Source organism: Syngnathus floridae, chromosome 17 (assembly GCF_059516105.1).
Source record: "Syngnathus floridae isolate MCC-2025c chromosome 17, RoL_Sflo_1.0, whole genome shotgun sequence".
Classification (NCBI taxonomy): domain Eukaryota; kingdom Metazoa; phylum Chordata; class Actinopteri; order Syngnathiformes; family Syngnathidae; genus Syngnathus; species Syngnathus floridae.
Window position 1 is genome coordinate 8,394,459 of NC_142429.1, and position 17,760 is coordinate 8,412,218.

Here is a 17,760-nt window from a genome sequence, read left to right on the forward strand (position 1 = left end):
AAAAAAACCCAATCTCAGCACATAGGGTAGCTGCATACAAAAATAAATAATTTTGGATATAATCACGTGATGACTAAATTATAACCTGCATGCATGTAACCCACTTGATCGCACCTTGAGTTGTTTATTGAAGGCATTTCCTTACATGCCTCTTAGCAACCTCCAAACGCAAACTGTATTTTAATTAACTAACTCCTGGTTAAAGATTTACTGCTCTGATTTTGTCTGAGGCAGCAGAGGCGGAGTCTATTGCGTCAAACAGGTGGATCAGGTCAGTAGAACTTTAAACACGGAAGAAATAAAACAAAACAGGAAAGATACAGGTAAGCAGACATATACTGATAATAACAAATAATTATTTCTTATATATTGTATTTACCTACTGAAATCTCTGAATTATTTTCACGTGTCAGTATCGTGTTTTTCTATTAATGGAGGGTAAAGATTCTGATAAGTAGCGGTCTCCAGAAATGAACGGCGTGGATATATGTTACAAATAAATACAAATACAGTCAGTACACGATATAGTTCCGCTTTCTATAGCCTAGAATATTTCCAGTCAGTGTATCAAAGGTATTATTATTAATTTTAATAATAATAATAATAATTATTATTATTATTATTATTATATTTTTGTGGACCGACTATGTTACTGCAGTTTATGACATAAAAAGTTTCACACACATTTTGTTGGCATTTCCTGGTTCCAGGTAGTGCGTACATAAGCTATTAATTTACACAACAAATACAGTTGTAAAGGGTGAAGGGGCATCATTTCAGAAATAGGGGGTTCATTTTGAAGCGTAATTGGGGTGGGTATTATACAATAGCAACACTGAACACAAACATTCAATAAATTCTTGTCACAGTGACTGTTCATGATTCAAAGGGATGGGGATTTCATTGCAGTACCAGGAAATATCACAATAAACATGCATTCTCATCAACTATGTCTTTTTTTTTTTTGGAAGCAAAGCAGTACCATGGGACAAGCAAGCACCCACGAGGACTTTGAGAGTCAGTTCAATGATGTAATTTCCAGACTGGAGTCCAAACAGTTCTTTCAGTCTGAATGGGACATTGGCTTTGGTGTCGTCTTCTTAGTCTTCATAGGTGAGGTTGGCTATTTTTTTTTTTTTAACTTCCAATGCCAGTGGACATCAATTCTATGCTGATTTTTGCTATTTGCGAGCCGGCCCGGTCTCTATCCTAATGGATAGGTTCCATTGTATTTTTAAGTTCTATATGATTGATAATAAAATAATGATAATAATAATAATAAACTAAGGTGAAATCCTGATGATATGCTGCTATGTGTGCTGGCAGGTTTGATTGTCCTGCTGGTCCTTCTGGTACTCATCCGCTGTTGTTGCTGCTGCTGCTGTGATGAGAAGGTGAAAATTAACAACAAAAAATAACACATACAATAAGTAGAAATAATTCAAGTTAGAACAGCGCTTATAGTTAGAAATGCAATTAAATGTTCACTTTCTAGTTATGAAGATGATGTATGTGTGTTCACACTGAATTCCACATTGGATGGAGAGGCATGAATATAAAATGGATGATGAATTGTTGCTTTTGCTCTTCTATTCTAACAGCCTAAACGTCAGAGAGTTGGCATCGACAACATGTGTTTGGAACCATGATCGCTGAAAGCACAATGGAACTGGAGAGTTTGAATTAATATCTTTCATTTCAAAATCAGATTTTGTTTCAGCACCCAATGAATTGTCGACTTCTTTTGTACCTGCTGTGATTTTTGTCCCAAATTAGCTTTGATTGCACTATGTTTGAATGCTTTGTGATGAATTTCCATTTTCTTTATTTTTTTTATATTTAATAAAATGCAAAACTTAAAACAGCTCTTTCACATTTGTACTTCATAAAATGTCAATGTATCATGTGTACAGTAACATAGTGGAGCACATTTAACTTTATATTCACCATTCTCCAAACCTTCATTTGTTGCCTTCATATGTATTCAAATTTTTGGTGTTTATGTCATAATCTATGGCAGCAAATTTCTTGCCATGTCTTGTTTTAGGAGCTCATCCGTCCAATCGAGGGCTAACACAGCTAATGCTGATCTGTGCATTCATTTTGCCAAAGTCATCACTGACAAAAATTCTATTGCAGTGACAGTTGTGAACACTATTTCATTACAAAGCCATTCATATTGGAACAGAATTAGAAGCTAGTTATGCTATATATATTATTCAAAAGATAACGCTAAAGCTTGATCATAACATTCATTTAGTTAGGGAATCAGGCATTGGAAATTTGATGATAGTACATGTACTCTTTATTGCACAGATAAATAAATTCTATATTCAAATCATTATTTTCTAAGTAAATAACACTTACTGGAATCATTTTGTTCATAAAAGGACATTTAGCCCAGAAGCCATTTTGACACTGTAGGTGAAAAATACATGTTGCTGTCTGTCAAGTGCGAGGATAATTTTTTTTTAATGGTACGTTTGGGATTTTTAACACCATTTTAAGTATGTGACCTATGAAATCCTTCATGACATGTCCAAATGGCTGCTGGGACAAAAGCCTTTTTAATAAGTATTTGGTTCACAGGGAATCAACAATACATGTGCAAAACATTTCAATAAATATATTCAGAACTGATTAGCTTATTTAAACAGGAATGTGATGAATGACACCCAATCGGGTGATTAACAAAAGACATGTTGATCTTAGTGCTGTTTTAGTATTCACATCCACGATTTTCAAAATTTGCAAACATCTCACAAACTATTCTAGTTTTATTGCACACTTTAGTGTAAATGTAAAGCTGGATTGTGACTGCTGCCAAAGCACAATAATCCTCAGCAGAACTGCATGTGGTTAAATTAATGCATATATAGATATATATACCCATTGATTCCGGTAAAATACCCATAATTTTCATGAATGATTTTTCACTGACCAAAATTTTGCATGTGAGGGAATCTATGAACATTTAAACTCATATTTCCGTGAATGGAAATGAATATTCCATAACCTGTCTCCCTTTGCACTATTTTCGCCTGAGTGCCGAGATTAGCATTTATCCCCCCCTCCTAAAAAAAACAACAACTGGAAAGTACAACATGACAGATACTTGCAACATTGCTTGAACGTAAAAATAACTCAAATAAAAACACATTCGAGAAGAGGTTATAGTCAGTCCTGTGAAATGCAAAACATAAGAGGAATGTTGGTCACAAAATGAAAGCGGCAAACACGTTTGTCGCGTCTAACTGGCTTCATGCAACACTTGCAACTGGCTTGAGAATAGCTACCAATAAATATGAGCATGTCCATCACACTTGTGTGGTTGTTTAATTCAGACATTGACTGTGAGGTGATTAGAAAGGTCTGTAGTTCCAAAAACTGGAAAAGACAGAAATCTGTAGGTACACAAGGACACTTTGTTAGTCATACCTCCCATAAAAGTTTTTTTTTTTATCTACTGCGGACAAAAAGTCAACGTGAAGTAGACCATGTTTTTTTAGGTGCACACAAAATAGTGAAGCTTACATGACACACCTTATCTTTGAGCTGCTGACAAAGTTGTAGTGAAATGGTGAAAAACACCAGCGTATCGTTGAGCCAGGGGACGACGCACTCCACCTTGTGCACGTGGCTCACCTCAAACCGGTTGTTGTTGAGCTCACTGGGAAGAAGCGACAAAAAAAATTAATTGACAATATACACTACAATATAGTGCAGTGCTCATCAATATTGAACGATGCTTAAAATATTTGATCATGACACACAATTTATCTGTACCGTATTTTCTGGACTATAAGGCGCACCTAAAACCTAAACCTAAGCCGACAGTGCGCCTTATAGTCTGGTGCGCCTTATATATGGACTAAATTTAAACTGTCCCGAAGCATTGTGCCATGAAATCAATCATAAGTGGCCCGCTGAAGACTATGAATTATGAATCAAAAAGACTATGGATCATTATTTTGTGATTATAAAGAGATTTGTTGCGTCTGAAGTTGAAATAAAAAAGATAAAATGGAGAATGATTTGATTTGGATTAAAAATCTGACATGATGCATTAATGGTGCGCCTTATATAAGGACACAGTTTTAAAATGGGCCATTCATTGAAGGTGCGCCTTATAGTCCGGAAAATATGGTAATTGTATTCACCTCACCAACTGTCCATTATTTACACAGACATTTTTATATTGTGTTGTTTAGTCCTCAATTTAGCCCAATGTGCGAAACAATGGCCGAGCCCATCTAGAAACTAAATTAATGGATGGAATGACTTGCCACAAAACAAACAAATTAGTTTCATCTTACAACATGGCCCCAGGATTGTGCAGCACAGAGCTTCCAGATGGTTTGAAATTCTATCGAGGAAGAACAAAAACAACAAATATTTTAGTTCATGCGGGAAGAGTATTTGAATGAATTGGAATTTATCGTGTGTTCAAACCTTGGTGGTGTTGGGAGGCAAAACGTGAAGCTGATAGACGGTGAGACACAGTTTGCTCAAATTGATGTAAAAATTCACCATTACGTCACCAGGCATGGGAGGAGTGAACATTTTCTGATGGAGGGATGGCAAACGATTGTCACACTGCATTAAAAAGTGTCTGAGTCTAATAAATTCTTAAGTCGAAAAAATATTGTACCATCAACCCACTAGTGGCCAATTCAGGCAGTGTCATGGACGCTGGAGTGGTTAGGCGGTTTCGTGCACGTGTCAGCTGGAGCATCACGGCGTCCATTAGCTAAAGCGACAATAGAAAGGTGAGCTTAGGTATCACTACATAATACATGCACGTTGATACATTGTGCAAACCTTGTTCACTTCTGCTCCTGTTTTGAAGTCATAATTCTCATCATGGCTGCTTAACAACTGAAGAGCCTGCGTGACATGGTTTCGTGCATCCTGAATCTGACAAGAGAGGAGAAGTTGTCAGAGGATTTGGAGAGAATCTTTCTCTTCTGTCCTCTGTGCTTAAGAAGCTGATGAGCGCAAATACCTTGAATTTACATTCGGGAGAACATGCAAACATCAAAGTAGCCGGCAGCTAACCAACTGTCATGTTCTTTAAACTATATTATGCTTATTTTGGATGTTTGCAAACGTTGTCACACGAGTCTACAACACTTTTTGTGTTTATTTAAGAGCTAGCGGACAACGTTATTAGTTAAAGTTTCACATGACAATTTGAAGTCTCGATGAGCTATAACTAGCAAAAAACAAATATGAAGATATTAACCAAAAAATAAGCCTATCCTTTTAATGATATAATTGCGTAAGGATTGGAGAGCCAAATCTCATGTAAATTTTGGTTAGCAGGGATTATAATTATCTATCGTGTAGGTGCATCGCAATAAATTAACCTATTGTGGAAAACTCTATTTTATTTCTGCAGTTCAATGCAAAAAGTGAAACTGGATAAATAGATCCATTTCAAACAGATTAAAATATTTCATAATTTTGATGATTATACCTTGCAGCCATTCAAAGCAAATAGAGTATTATGAATAGTACTAATGAATAAATAAACTGCATATTTGGCAGTATTTTCCTCATCAGTTAATTACAGATTCATTCAACAGTTTCGAAATGTCTCAGAAATTTGAACTTGATAGGAACTGTGATCTGAGAAGATTTACTTGATTATATTTTTTAAACAAATATCAACATTGTGTCATTTCCCTAGGAGACGTTATTTAAACCATGCAGTTTAACGTACCTGCTGGAGTTTCCACTGCTTGTCCTCCCTAAACTGGAAGTGTAGCACTTGACTACTCTTTGCAACCTTTAAATTGATGTCCTGTTTAAAGTAAAAACAAATGAGAAAATGGTGAAACAAATGGTGCTTAACCTTTCACACAAAGCAAAACAGCTCAAGCTCACCGCTTGAGTCAGAGCTTCTCCCTGTAGTGTCAGCACTCCTTTCACCTGATCCATGCTGCAGAACATGTTTTGTTTTTTTAGTTTTTGTGATAAACATCTTCATGTGGAACCCATGACTTCCATAAACAGAGAATACCAAACAGACCGAGTCATTAAATAAAATGGTAATTGGCATTACGTTGAGCTGCCCAGGATGAAATTTTCCTGTTTGAGCTGACTCTCCAGGCCAGGCGTCAGCATGGTGAAACGTCTTGAAGCCTCCTAGTGAGGAGCAAAAAAAAAAAAAAATGTAGGCATCAGGAAAGATAAGTCAATCTTCTCAGAAGCTGATCAATAAAAATTGATGATGACTTTTGAACTGTGCAATAATACTAGAGTCAGCCTCAACTCGAGAACTAATTTAACATGATGAAAGTCTTACTTTGAGAACATCCTGCAACTGCTTTAGAACAGCATGTACTTCTTCTTTAAGAAGCCAGTTGAATTCCTCCTCCTATTATAAATTGAATTAGACAAACATCATATGAGGCATTACAATAGAAAATGACAGTATATTTTTATTTGGACACTATAGCAGTCAGTCACACAAGTAAAATAAAAAAAATATATATAATGACACAATTTTATCAGCATTAATTCCGACGTTAGGTTCGGTTGGGCCTCTCCGCCACTATAACAACACAAACGTGACAGTGCAAGCTTGCTTTTACTGCACCTGCATCCTATGGTGACTATATTTTAAACTTTACAATGCATAATTGCAGAAAAAGTAGCAATGCACTTATTTAGTCAAGCAACGTGGGCATTTTGGTTGCCGCTCTTTAATAAATCCAGTCAGTGAATGAGTGACGCGGCTAGCTGCCCTGCAGACGAACACAAAAAAAGAATCAGCATCTTACCAGAACTGCTCTCTCCACTTGACTGGCAGACGACATCTTGGGGAGTTCGGACAGGGATCTCTGTGGATTGAGCATGTTGAGCAGAAAAAAGGGGCAACACTTGGATAGTAAGCTTTGAACACAATCCCTAAGTGTCCTTCCTTTGGTTACGCTTTCTTCCTAGCACTCGTTAGCAGATGAGTTGCTGCCTTCACGGACAATGAGAATTCACGGACACCAGAGGGTTTTAAAACCACTAACAATGGAAGACAGCTTTACAGACATGACACATTATATGTGAAAACATCACAACGTGACATACTTCAATAAAAAAGTATCATTTAAATCTATCTACATTTTAATGTAAACTTGAAAAGGTCTGCCAACTTACCTCTCTGGATACAGGCTGTTGCTTTAAAACGTAACCCTATTTTTGAAAAAATAAATTATTATTATACGTGAGATAAGTCAATGAATCGGACAGCACGGAAACAAATATATACTGCGAGTTCCAAAAAGGCGGAGAACTTGAATGCAACATATCTTGGTCATACGCTCAGAATTAAGTGAGTGGTCCCGCCCATTTAACCATATTAGGAAGACTTCCGCAGTTCGTCAGTCAACATTTGTCTGTGCAGCATATATTATATATATATATATATATATATATATATATATATATATATATATATATATATATATATATATATTACATATTTATTTTTTCTCTGATGTCTTATCTCTTGACCAATAGGATCGCTCAGATCTGCTTCACCAATAAAAATAAAAAAAATCTATATATCTATATATATTCCTCAGACTGACTTTCAAATCTATGCAAAACTCAAATAGGCACACAGAAAAAAAATGAAAACTTCTGTGGAAAAGTCATTACTTCATTGTCCCCATTGTCTTTTCTGTGGTCGTCAGCTCCCCAAAAGTATTTCTCTTCCATAAATGTCTTAGCATCACTCACCTTATAGCGATTAATAGGGTCTCTGACTCAAAATGGTGTAAAAAGCTCCTATTTGTGGAAATAAAGGTAACACCAAAAAAAACCCAATACTTCTGCCAGTAATGAGGAAAGGATTTATTTAAACAGCACAAAAGCCTTAATAATTTCACATGTACAAATCATAAATATCCCCCAAATCACCAAAGGTTGTCATCCTTAAACTGCTTCCGAATTATTGGTATGTGATTTGATAAATCAGATTTTCAATTTACACTTCTACATGAGGACAAAACATTGTTAATTGGCTTTAAAGAGTCAAAATTGTTTAGGCCAGTAATTGAAGATATAAAATGTTTTGTAATCAAACTCCTGGTGCTATTTACATCTGGCTTTTAAAATACCCTCAAACAGTGTATTTGGAAAGTAAAACCTTCCAAGTTGAAAAATTACTGAATGGTATGCTGGACTATTAAGCATGCATCTTAAATCTATCGTCATTCATAGATGAACCTGATTCTTCTGCTGAGAAAAAAAAAACAAAAAAAAACCATGGCGCTCATTTTTATGCAAGAAAACAATTATCTAAACTGACTTTCTGGCATCGCTGTGTCCATCTATTCATCTTAGCATAAGGGTACCAGTGACTGAACAACGGAAATGAAAATTTGCTGCTAAGAATATTTTATTTATTCTACAGCTTTCAGTCAGTTAAACAATTCTCAGTCATATAAAAGAGATTCCTCAGAGTTTCTTTTCATTTTTACCCAATCAAACAATGTCCAATGTTGCCTTACAGAACATTGGCGATATATTTTTTCCTCCAAACAATCAAAAAAAAAAAATCCTGATTGACATTGGGGGCCATCTCATTTAAAATACAACTCAAAAGTGGATTCCCCTCATGCCAGGATAATATACATTTATAAAATGAAATAAAAGAGGAAAATAACTGAGAATTCCAAATTAAAAAACAAATCAAAATATGCAGGAATATCAATATTGATGAGAACGTCTAATTCTTACTGCATTTTAAGGCTGTTGTCCTAATTGTGGTTAGGAAATACAATAAACTTCTATGTAAAAATTTCAACTGTCTGTCATAAACGGAAATATGCCACAACCAAACCACACAAATAAAAATAAATAAATCCAATGAAAGTGTTCAGGGAGTACTATATTAAGGCAATGCAGTGGCATGTTCTCGGTTTCACTCTTGGAATTTGAGATATTCAAAGAAAAGAGTTTAGACGAACTTAAATGACCTCATTTGCACCGAAAAATATTTGGGGTGATGCATTCGAAACCTAACCGCAAATCATGTGGGCCCGGTACTGAACAACCTGCTCTTCAGTGGTTCTAAAAGTCTCGATCTCGCCCTCGCAAATAACCTATGCGCGTTACTTTCGCCACTAGTCTGATGTCAGAGGTCTGTTAAGATGGCCTCCACTTGCAGTAGTACAAGAGCGGTAATCCCACATCATCCCCCTCATTTAAATCAGTGCAATGTTTCCTTATCGTGAAGAAATTGCAATCCCATCAGTTGTGGGCATATAACTGATCGGGCGCAAAAACAAAGGGGCTAACTCTGTAAAATAAAACGAGAATTAAAAGGATAAAACGTGTTACATCAAGAGGAGAGAAAAATGTGGGAGGGATTAAAGACTGTGTGGTCCAGACAGTAAATCACACCTCAATCTAATGAATGTAGGCTCGGTAGACTGCAGAAATATCATTGTCTGACTGGTCCAGTGCCTTGGCCCTCTTGTACACCTATAAAAATAAAAACAAAGATGATGAAACCCAGAATGGGTCACAACACACAAGAACAACTACAGAGTGGCTCCATAAAAAATTAGACCCAAACGACTCATGGTGTTTTTCTTCTTTTGCAACCCATTGTAGAAAGTAGAATTGAGATCTTCTTTTATTTTGAAGGAAGAACAAAATAGCAACATGACAGAAAGTAAAAGTACCTCATTGGCAGCTGCAGCCATTGGGGTAGGATGGTTGGCCATATCCCCCATGGAGATGGCAAGCCTTAAATCTTTCTGAATGTGCTTCAAATAGTAGTCTGGCTTAAAGTTGCCTTGTAGAATATCTAGATAAGGCAAAAAAAAAAACCCACATGAATAATATCTGTGTATATTGCATCATTTTGACTAAAACAGACAAGCTGTCTTTAAAACCCCATGGACTTGACTTACTTTGACATTTCTGGTCCACAAAGGTACTCGCCATCTGGCCCTGGCATAGAATGTCCAAGAAGGTCTGCTGTGATTGGCCTGTAGCCTGAGCCAGAGTGAGTCCTTCAGCAATGGTGGCCATGAAGCTGCCCTGCACCATGTTAAGGATGAGCATCATTCTTGCTGCGTTACCTGCTTCACCTTTGAAATAAAAATGGCACATTTTAGAACACACACAAAAACACCACTGAGATTACGTCATTTTATCGTTGTTGCTCTTTGAACTTATGCAACCGCATTACTTGAGTTCTTTATTTACCATGTGTAAAATGTAATTTTACTCGCTTCTATTTCCGGTTCTCATAATTATATGTGGCTTATGTGTAGAAAAATAAATACATGAAATTTGCTAATATTTTGTGGATGCCGTTTACATATTAGTGAACTCAACAGACTTTAACAGTGTAAGTGACACAAAAAAAAACAACAACAAAAAAATAAGATGGCTGACATCATGACCCGCCACATACCCAAGAAGAAGGAAGTCTTGCCCATAGCTTGAAAGCAGCTGCTGCAGTCCTCATAAACAGTTCGGTCACCGGCTGCCAAGATCACCAACATCCCGTCATTAGAGAGCTGCTGGCTTCCGGCCACTGGAGCCTCCAGGAAACGGCCACCCCGTGATGTGATCAGCTGATTTCAACAATACATGTCACAAATTAAAGCCTACAATGTTGTCAACACAAAAGCACACTATTCTGGGTTGACCAACCTGTGAGAGTTCTGTAATAGTCTCCGGGTCAACTGTACTCATCTCGACATAGCATTTGCCCGGCCTGATTCCCTGCAGCACTCCGCTGGGACCCAAAACCAACTGAATCAAACCACACAAAAAACATTTGTATCTGCAAAACCATCATCAATTCGGGATTTTTTTTTTTTTGGTCAAACTCACATCTCGGGCAGCTTTCGGGTCAGAGACACAAGAGAATGTGATGTCACACATTGAAGCCACTTCTGCGGGAGTCCGACCCAACCTGGCTCCTTCTTGGATGAACAGGTCGCACTGGAACACAAAGGACCCGGTTCGAAACGGCTTAACTGACTACATTCGAAAATGAGTTACCATCAAAACTATTTCTGCATATTATTTTGATTAAAGAGCATCAGGATAATATAAGAGTTCCGTATTTGTTATTACAGCAATACAGCCGTGGTCAGAGCCACACAGAAGGGGAAGGCCCATATTTGGTCATTTTATAACACCTTTTTTTGACACATCCTGTAGGCAAGATTGCTTTCGAACATCCTACCTTTTCTGCTGTGCGGTTCCAGACTGTCACAACGTGACCCATTTTCAACAGGTTCGATACGATGCCGCTACCCATCAGCCCCAGACCGAGGAACCCTATCCTGGAGGTAAAAGAGGAAAACAAACTGGTCAAATGTGATCCGAATGGATAAAATCCCAAAACCACTTCAAATTCTTCTACATTTGCAAATTTCTATTTTTTTTTTTACAAACGTCCTCCTACCTTTTATCTGTCGGTGTGATGCTGCCATTGATGGCCGTGCTGTCTGCCGCTTGAATGGATGTTGATGCTGTGTCCTGTAAAAATCAAAAATCTTTCCGAGTGAATGTAATTTGATTTCAAACCATATATTTTCAAAGTCGCTCCACTGTACCTCTTCAATAATTTTTAGACGCTTGCTTATCGGTTCCATGGATGAGGCAGGCTAATAGGACACAGCAATACAGGATGTATAAAATGTTATTTATGTATTTGACACAAAGCAGCTGAGCTTTCCATTTTGAGATGCATAAGTGGATTTAGGAAAAAAGCAGACAATCTAGATTGGCTTTCAAGTTCCACAACAAATGCTCTTACCTTCTCAGACTGGCTAAGCAAGAAATGATGAAAATGAGGGTCATCCTTCACAGGCTGTAACAGAATAAGACAATTCATTGGAAGGTGCTCTTTTGGAAAGGTACCAAACTGTACACACACAAACCAGCATAATAAATAAGGCCACAATTGGGCTTTCTGTGACCATTTGGAATGACTGTTTTGCTGCTAGAAAGCAAAACGTCATTTCAATCCCAGAACGTCCATCCATTTAACGCTTGCCCTCATTTGGATCACAACAACAACAATTTACCGACACTTATGTAAATATCAGTCATCAATAAATCCAGCATGCTTGTTTTTGGAAATGTGGGATAAAGCCTGAGTACCAGGGGGAACGCCCCCATAAAGCACCAGGAGAACCCCCACATAAGGGCCTAAACCAAGATTCAAAGTTCTAAAACAGCTAGATTTGAAAAATACACAGGGAAAAAAAAAAGATGGCCGCCAACAACAAATGTTAAAGGGAAAAAGAAATTCAATAACATTTAAGATGCATTTTTCATTTCACATTGTAAACAGGGGTGCACAAAAACTGTGCATAATCAGCAAATCAGCTAAAATTGCAAGTCACTGTGTGTTTACTTAAGTTGAAGAGTGACATTTTACAATTCAGTAATAGTTATAGTAATTCTGTCTATTATTGGCAGTATACCTTTTGTTATAATGTATCTTTGCAAAAGTTCTTTTCGAGGATGCTAAACCTTAAAACAAATGAGAGCAATAGACTGTTGTGAAAATGATGGACTGGGCAAATCGAAATGTCATCATAATTTAGATTCTGACTTTTTAAGATCATAGAAATATCAGAATCGAAGAAAAAAAATATTCAAGTGCTGAACGGCATTAAGGAGGGGGGTTGAATTAAAGTTCCGGCGCTGCGCTGCATTGCTTGCAGCATGTGACTTGTTAAATGATTTTCTGCCCTCACTGAGAATGCTTTAGCTTTTTAAATCACATCCCAGTTGGAATTTCTTGGAAAACTAACCACGCAAGATTAGGAATTAGACCACTGTAAATGTAAACACAAGAACAACTTTCTATTGCCATTTTAACGCTAGCACTCAATTAAAAATCCAGCTAGCAAAAATTGGTATTATACAAATTATGTGACTTTTTAACCCCCACAAAATGACCAAAGACTGGTTTAAAAAAAAAAAAAAAAATCTAGTCAAACAATGCTCTTTGTGTTATGAAGTTGAAGCACACTTTTGCTACAAGCTGCATGAGAACAGCGTTCCTCCCCAATTTCTATACTTTGCTTCTCACTCTCAGAAAAATCTAAATCAATGCTGCTGTCTTCTCAAAAACGGTATTGATTGGACTTGTGATTTTGGAACCAGCTCAAAGAGTGTCGTCCTCAAAACAAATGAGTTGGAATTATGCCATTAAATAATAACTTGTCATCAATCTTAAAGAACTATTCTGATTGGCCTTGCGTTTACAGGACGATGTTCCACTTCTGTGAAAACAAAACAAATAAACACCCAAGTTGGGGAGCATACCCAGGTCTGGAACCAACTAACCAGCCACTGAGCTAAAACCTCAGTCGTCGTCGGCCTTGTAACCTACTCACCCCGGCTGCCATGTTGGATTTTGGCTGTGGGCTCATTTTCCCCATGTCAAAGCACCACTTTCCTCTCAGTACAGTTGTTGTGGGAATGTTAAGCCTTTTCGGCTAAAACTAAAATGGCACTAAAATGGCGCTGAACATTTTCCACACATTCCTTCCAATTAATAACACACTTCACTTTCATGGATTATAACCCAAAAAACAAGCAGCTGTATGGCAATGGTTGGAATGAAGACCTCCTGTTAACATTGACAAATATAATGATTGGCAACTCCACTAAAGTACAGTTCACACTCATTTGGAGGAGAAAGGGGCTCACTTAATTGAGTTGAAGCTAATCTGAGGATTCAGCAGTTAATAAAAGTACTATGTCCCTTACTACACGAGAACATCTGATGGGGTGAGTTTTTTTTTTTTAATGAAATTTACCGTATTAGGCAGAAAAAAAATAGACACATTAAAGTCCATGCTTCGAATAATGAAAAGACCAATGAAAATGATTTGAAAACAAAATATATATATATATTTTTTTAATGGGAATGTTTTGGTGTGAAAATGATATTTTCAAATGCAGTTACCCATTTGCATCATATAGTTTTATCTCTCAAATGCTGTCGGGGAAAAAAAAAAACTTAAACTTTCTATCCATCCATGGTCATAAACTGCTGAAGCCACATATTAGATTCAACTAAACCCTAGAAAAGTGATTCTCAACTGGTGAGTTGGGACCGAACAGTTGGCTGAGGATTCATTCAAAGTGGGTCACGCGCAGTTTGTAAAAATAAAAGAAGGGTTGCTTCACACAAATACTGTATTTATCAAAGGCAAATATTTTCCGAGGCAAATTTTTATCATTTATCTCAATTTATGTAAAAGTGGGCCGCGCCTTTACGACGACAGGGAGATGCGAGTCCCATTTGGCAACAGTTGAGAACCACAGCTACAACCCATGCTTTAAAGTCGCTTGGTGGTTAGGTAAAAATCATATGTTCTCAATGAACTCAAACAAAAATCAGCCCTTTGAAAGCCTCGACACACTCAAATGTGTCAAAACCGAAAGGGCGGAACCAAACAGAATCAGTGGTCAAAGTGCAAGCACCAAAAGGTCAGAAGGGAAAAGTCGGCATAGTTGTTCATTAAAGCCAAGGGTTAAATTGAGGTAGAAGAAGGGCAAAGGCAAAGCAAGCTTGGTGGGAAGTATGGGTGGGATGGGTTCACCTACACTGCTTTCCCATTTGAATCCAGATGCAGCCCCCAGCCTCTCAATAGTGGACGGCTCAGGGTCAGAGTCAGTTAAGTCCTTTAAGGAGGAAAGAGACACACATTCACCTTTTAAAACAGAGGGTGAATTTGCTGAGATCTCCGGGGCCTACCCATGGCAAATTTGACAAAACCACAAGTTTTTAAGTCTTCAAAATACCAATGTTAAAATGACCTCCAATGTGACAGACACAAATTACATGAACAGTAACTCAACGAATACATACTAATGTGAGAGGCGACCACTAGTCTGAATTCCCAAACGATGTTGAAAATTAATCATTGGCATACTAATGATTCGAAAAGTATTCGAACCAAAGAAATATGATTGTGCGTTTTGAACACACCCTGCGTTGTCCCCACACTCTTAATGCACCGTGTTGCTTGCAGCAACCATGTGACATGGATGGAATTTATCTTTACACCCCAGTTGGAGTGTAATAAACAACAAAACAAACATTGAATCTTGAAATAAGGGACATACTTCAATTAAAAAAAATATCGCTATAACTATATCCATTGTACCAACTATGTCCATTAAAGCAAAACATTAAAATAACTTAACTAAAGGTTTGCAAGGGCAAAAAAATAGGTGCAAACCAAGAGAGTCATCCAAAGAAAATGACTTTTAATAATTTGCTACTTTAGAGGTGTGCATCATTAAACCTTTTCAGCCATACTTTTGAATGATGCAAACTCAGCCAACGCAATTTATGTTGAATTTGAACTACGTACATAACCCCTGCCACGATGCACGGGAACTTCTCGCAATTTTGATCATTATGCAGATGCCCGGGAGCAGATCAGCTTTTGCATCGGTTTGGATATGCAATCGAGTTTGTCTGGATTTTTTTTTTTTTTTTTGCATGTGGACCCATTTATTATATTAGGCACAACATGCATGTTTAATATGTTAATGCAATTGAGTTCCCGCAGTTTACATCTTTAAAGGCATGGACTGTTGCAGAGGTCTGTGACAATGTATTTTTAGTGTTAATGTAGTGCTCAGTGTGGGTCCTTTGTGACTAATTGACAGAACAGACATTTTCCTTGTCCAATTCTGTCTTACTGACCTTCTCAGATGGGTCCCTCAAGGCACTGAGATCCTCATCGTCCTCATCCAGTATTTTTAGTGGTTTCTTCGGAGTCTTCTTTCCTTTGGAGTCTCCTTTACCTTCAGCATTCTTAAAAAAAAAAAACAATCATTCAGATTTTACTCACTGATATACAACTGACTTTTAGACATATGTATTTTAGAATAGTAGATTTTATCTGTGTTTCAACACTTACAGCCACAGATGGCATTACAATAAAGTGACAATATCCAAAACAAGGTCACCTTGATGACTAGGTCTAAAGATCTAATACTGTATGGAATGAAACATACACTACAGATATTCTGAGAAATTGATTAATTTGGCATTGCCCTTCAATGATAATCCTTTTATTAGACAAGTCACTCACCTGTTCTTTCCCCTTTGATTTTTTGAGAAAGTCTTCCACTGCATCGACAGCCTGCTGGAAGCGTTTGCCTTTATTTATCTTGATCATTTCCTCTTTATGAGGATGGTAGGGCTTCAGCTGCTCCACTTTGATCCAAGCACTGAAAAGAGAATTGTAATCATACGCACTTTTGAAGAACAAGCTCAGTAAAGACATATGCTGTTATTTACTTACTGGTCTTCAGTTCCAAAGAATTTCACAAAGTGGCATTTTTTGCCCCGAGGCTTTTTCAGATCCTTGGGCGGGCTCACAATCTACATTGAAAATAAATATAAATGTAATAAAAACCACTAGTGACAGTTATTTGTTTTTGTTGAAGCCATAAATACATGGTTTTGCCATCTGTATTTACCTTTCCTGGCCATGGTGGATAGCGGCCAAGTTTCCCCCTGAAATTAAAGTATTTAGCCACTGCTTAATGTAGAAAAATACTATGCAGAAACGTAGAGCTATTTTAAAATTGTTTTATTAATTTTTTGAAAACAATTGTTTTAGGATGTTGGATAGTTCGACATATATAGACAAGATATTTCAAAATTGGGTTGACGATTACGGAATCAACAAAGTAGCACAAATTCAAACTAATTTAAAAACTACTCGTTTTCTTGCATGTAATTCAACTTTTGTATACTAGTAAATAACCAATGCCGTTTAAATTACATGAATTTTTGACAGATTTGTTGACAATTACAACCTCAAATGTTGGAGGAATAAAATCGGGCAAAATTTGACTTTCTTCAAGGAAATATTCAAAAACATTCTATATTATATGAAGGGTTAACAGTTAGCAAGAAAACCACTCTTCATAGAAAAATGTTCGGTACTTAATGTCCCTTTTGTTTTCTGCATTACTGTACAAGACTACAACAAGGGGAGGAGCATTTTCGACGAGAAACGCAATCAAGTGAAATATAGGCCACCGTTAAGAGCAGCTTGATATACATATCGTTTCAATAATACATAGGTCACAATAAATAAACTATGGTTAAACACGAAAGAAATGCTTCGGATTGAACGAGTGGACGGATAAGAGAGTGTTAACGCCTCCGTGCTAACCTAGATTTCCGCTTAATCAACCGTGCCTACTAAAGCTCGTCTTTAAGGCAGGGAATTATACAACACGTCAACTCCAATACGAACTTTAAAGTAAAGATCGTGGCAGTGAATTACGTGGTCGGAATAGCATCCACAAAACGAGATTTAATTGGGGGGAAAAATCCATAATTTGAACATCTGCAGGTTTTTCCGCTAATGTTAGCAAGGAGCTAGCAACGAATGTTGAGTCAGCTTGGCTAACAATTTGTTTGGGTTGTCCATCAACTAACCAGCTGGCTACCACTTGACGGATTTACATTTAGTTCGTGCTTAATTCTATTAATTTTTAATACGATAAATAAAGCAAAATAGATCAAAGTAGAGACTATAGCGAGTGAAAAGTGGCATGTTTTAACATTTAAAGGAGCTCACCATACGAGATCTCCGATTCTCAGATGCACCGTCGCCATCTTGCAACACTAATAAAACGTCGCAACGAATGAGAGGAAAAGACAACACTTCACACACCCACTAAACACGAAGCGAAGCCCCGCCTTTCCTGTCCACAAAGCGCCTG

At 37.2% G+C, this 17,760-nt stretch overlaps 3 protein-coding genes across 7 annotated transcripts; 1 reads left to right on the forward strand and 2 right to left on the reverse strand.

The window, feature by feature from the left end:
- Nucleotides 1-133: 133 nt before the first annotated feature.
- Nucleotides 134-1,862, forward strand: smim22 (small integral membrane protein 22). 3 transcript variants are annotated; one of them, XM_088357038.1, is made up of 4 exons: nt 134-271; nt 972-1,113; nt 1,327-1,394; nt 1,602-1,862. In XM_088357038.1, exons 2-4 carry the CDS (start codon nt 984-986, stop codon nt 1,647-1,649), a joined length of 246 nt encoding a protein of 81 aa, XP_088213164.1. In that variant the 5' UTR covers nt 134-271; nt 972-983; the 3' UTR covers nt 1,650-1,862. The 3 variants fall into 3 exon arrangements, with proteins under 3 accessions (XP_088213164.1, XP_088213163.1, XP_088213165.1); XM_088357037.1 differs by having other exon boundaries at nt 174-323; XM_088357039.1 differs by having other exon boundaries at nt 190-323; nt 977-1,113.
- A 420-nt stretch (nt 1,863-2,282) lies between these two features.
- Nucleotides 2,283-7,306, reverse strand: rogdi (rogdi atypical leucine zipper). Of its 2 annotated transcripts, XM_088357036.1 has the most exons (12): nt 7,159-7,306; nt 6,789-6,848; nt 6,311-6,382; nt 6,068-6,150; nt 5,890-5,944; nt 5,726-5,806; nt 4,822-4,917; nt 4,652-4,750; nt 4,453-4,566; nt 4,317-4,366; nt 3,544-3,670; nt 2,283-3,404 (listed from the first exon to the last, which is right to left on the reverse strand). In XM_088357036.1, the coding sequence occupies exons 2-12, from the start codon at nt 6,822-6,824 to the stop codon at nt 3,363-3,365; spliced, it is 855 nt and encodes a 284-aa protein (XP_088213162.1). In that variant the 5' UTR covers nt 6,825-6,848; nt 7,159-7,306; the 3' UTR covers nt 2,283-3,362. The 2 variants fall into 2 exon arrangements, with proteins under 2 accessions (XP_088213162.1, XP_088213161.1); XM_088357035.1 differs by lacking the exon at nt 7,159-7,306 and having other exon boundaries at nt 6,789-7,096.
- A 536-nt stretch (nt 7,307-7,842) lies between these two features.
- On the reverse strand, nt 7,843-17,734 carry glyr1 (glyoxylate reductase 1 homolog (Arabidopsis)). 2 transcript variants are annotated; one of them, XM_088358190.1, is made up of 16 exons: nt 17,616-17,734; nt 16,501-16,537; nt 16,323-16,402; nt 16,110-16,248; nt 15,719-15,829; nt 14,608-14,685; nt 11,795-11,848; nt 11,592-11,642; nt 11,441-11,514; nt 11,219-11,318; nt 10,861-10,971; nt 10,678-10,779; nt 10,436-10,598; nt 9,927-10,106; nt 9,696-9,820; nt 7,843-9,492 (listed from the first exon to the last, which is right to left on the reverse strand). In XM_088358190.1, the coding sequence occupies exons 1-16, from the start codon at nt 17,651-17,653 to the stop codon at nt 9,418-9,420; spliced, it is 1,518 nt and encodes a 505-aa protein (XP_088214316.1). In that variant the 5' UTR covers nt 17,654-17,734; the 3' UTR covers nt 7,843-9,417. The 2 variants fall into 2 exon arrangements, with proteins under 2 accessions (XP_088214316.1, XP_088214317.1); XM_088358191.1 differs by lacking the exon at nt 14,608-14,685.
- Nucleotides 17,735-17,760: the final 26 nt, after the last annotated feature.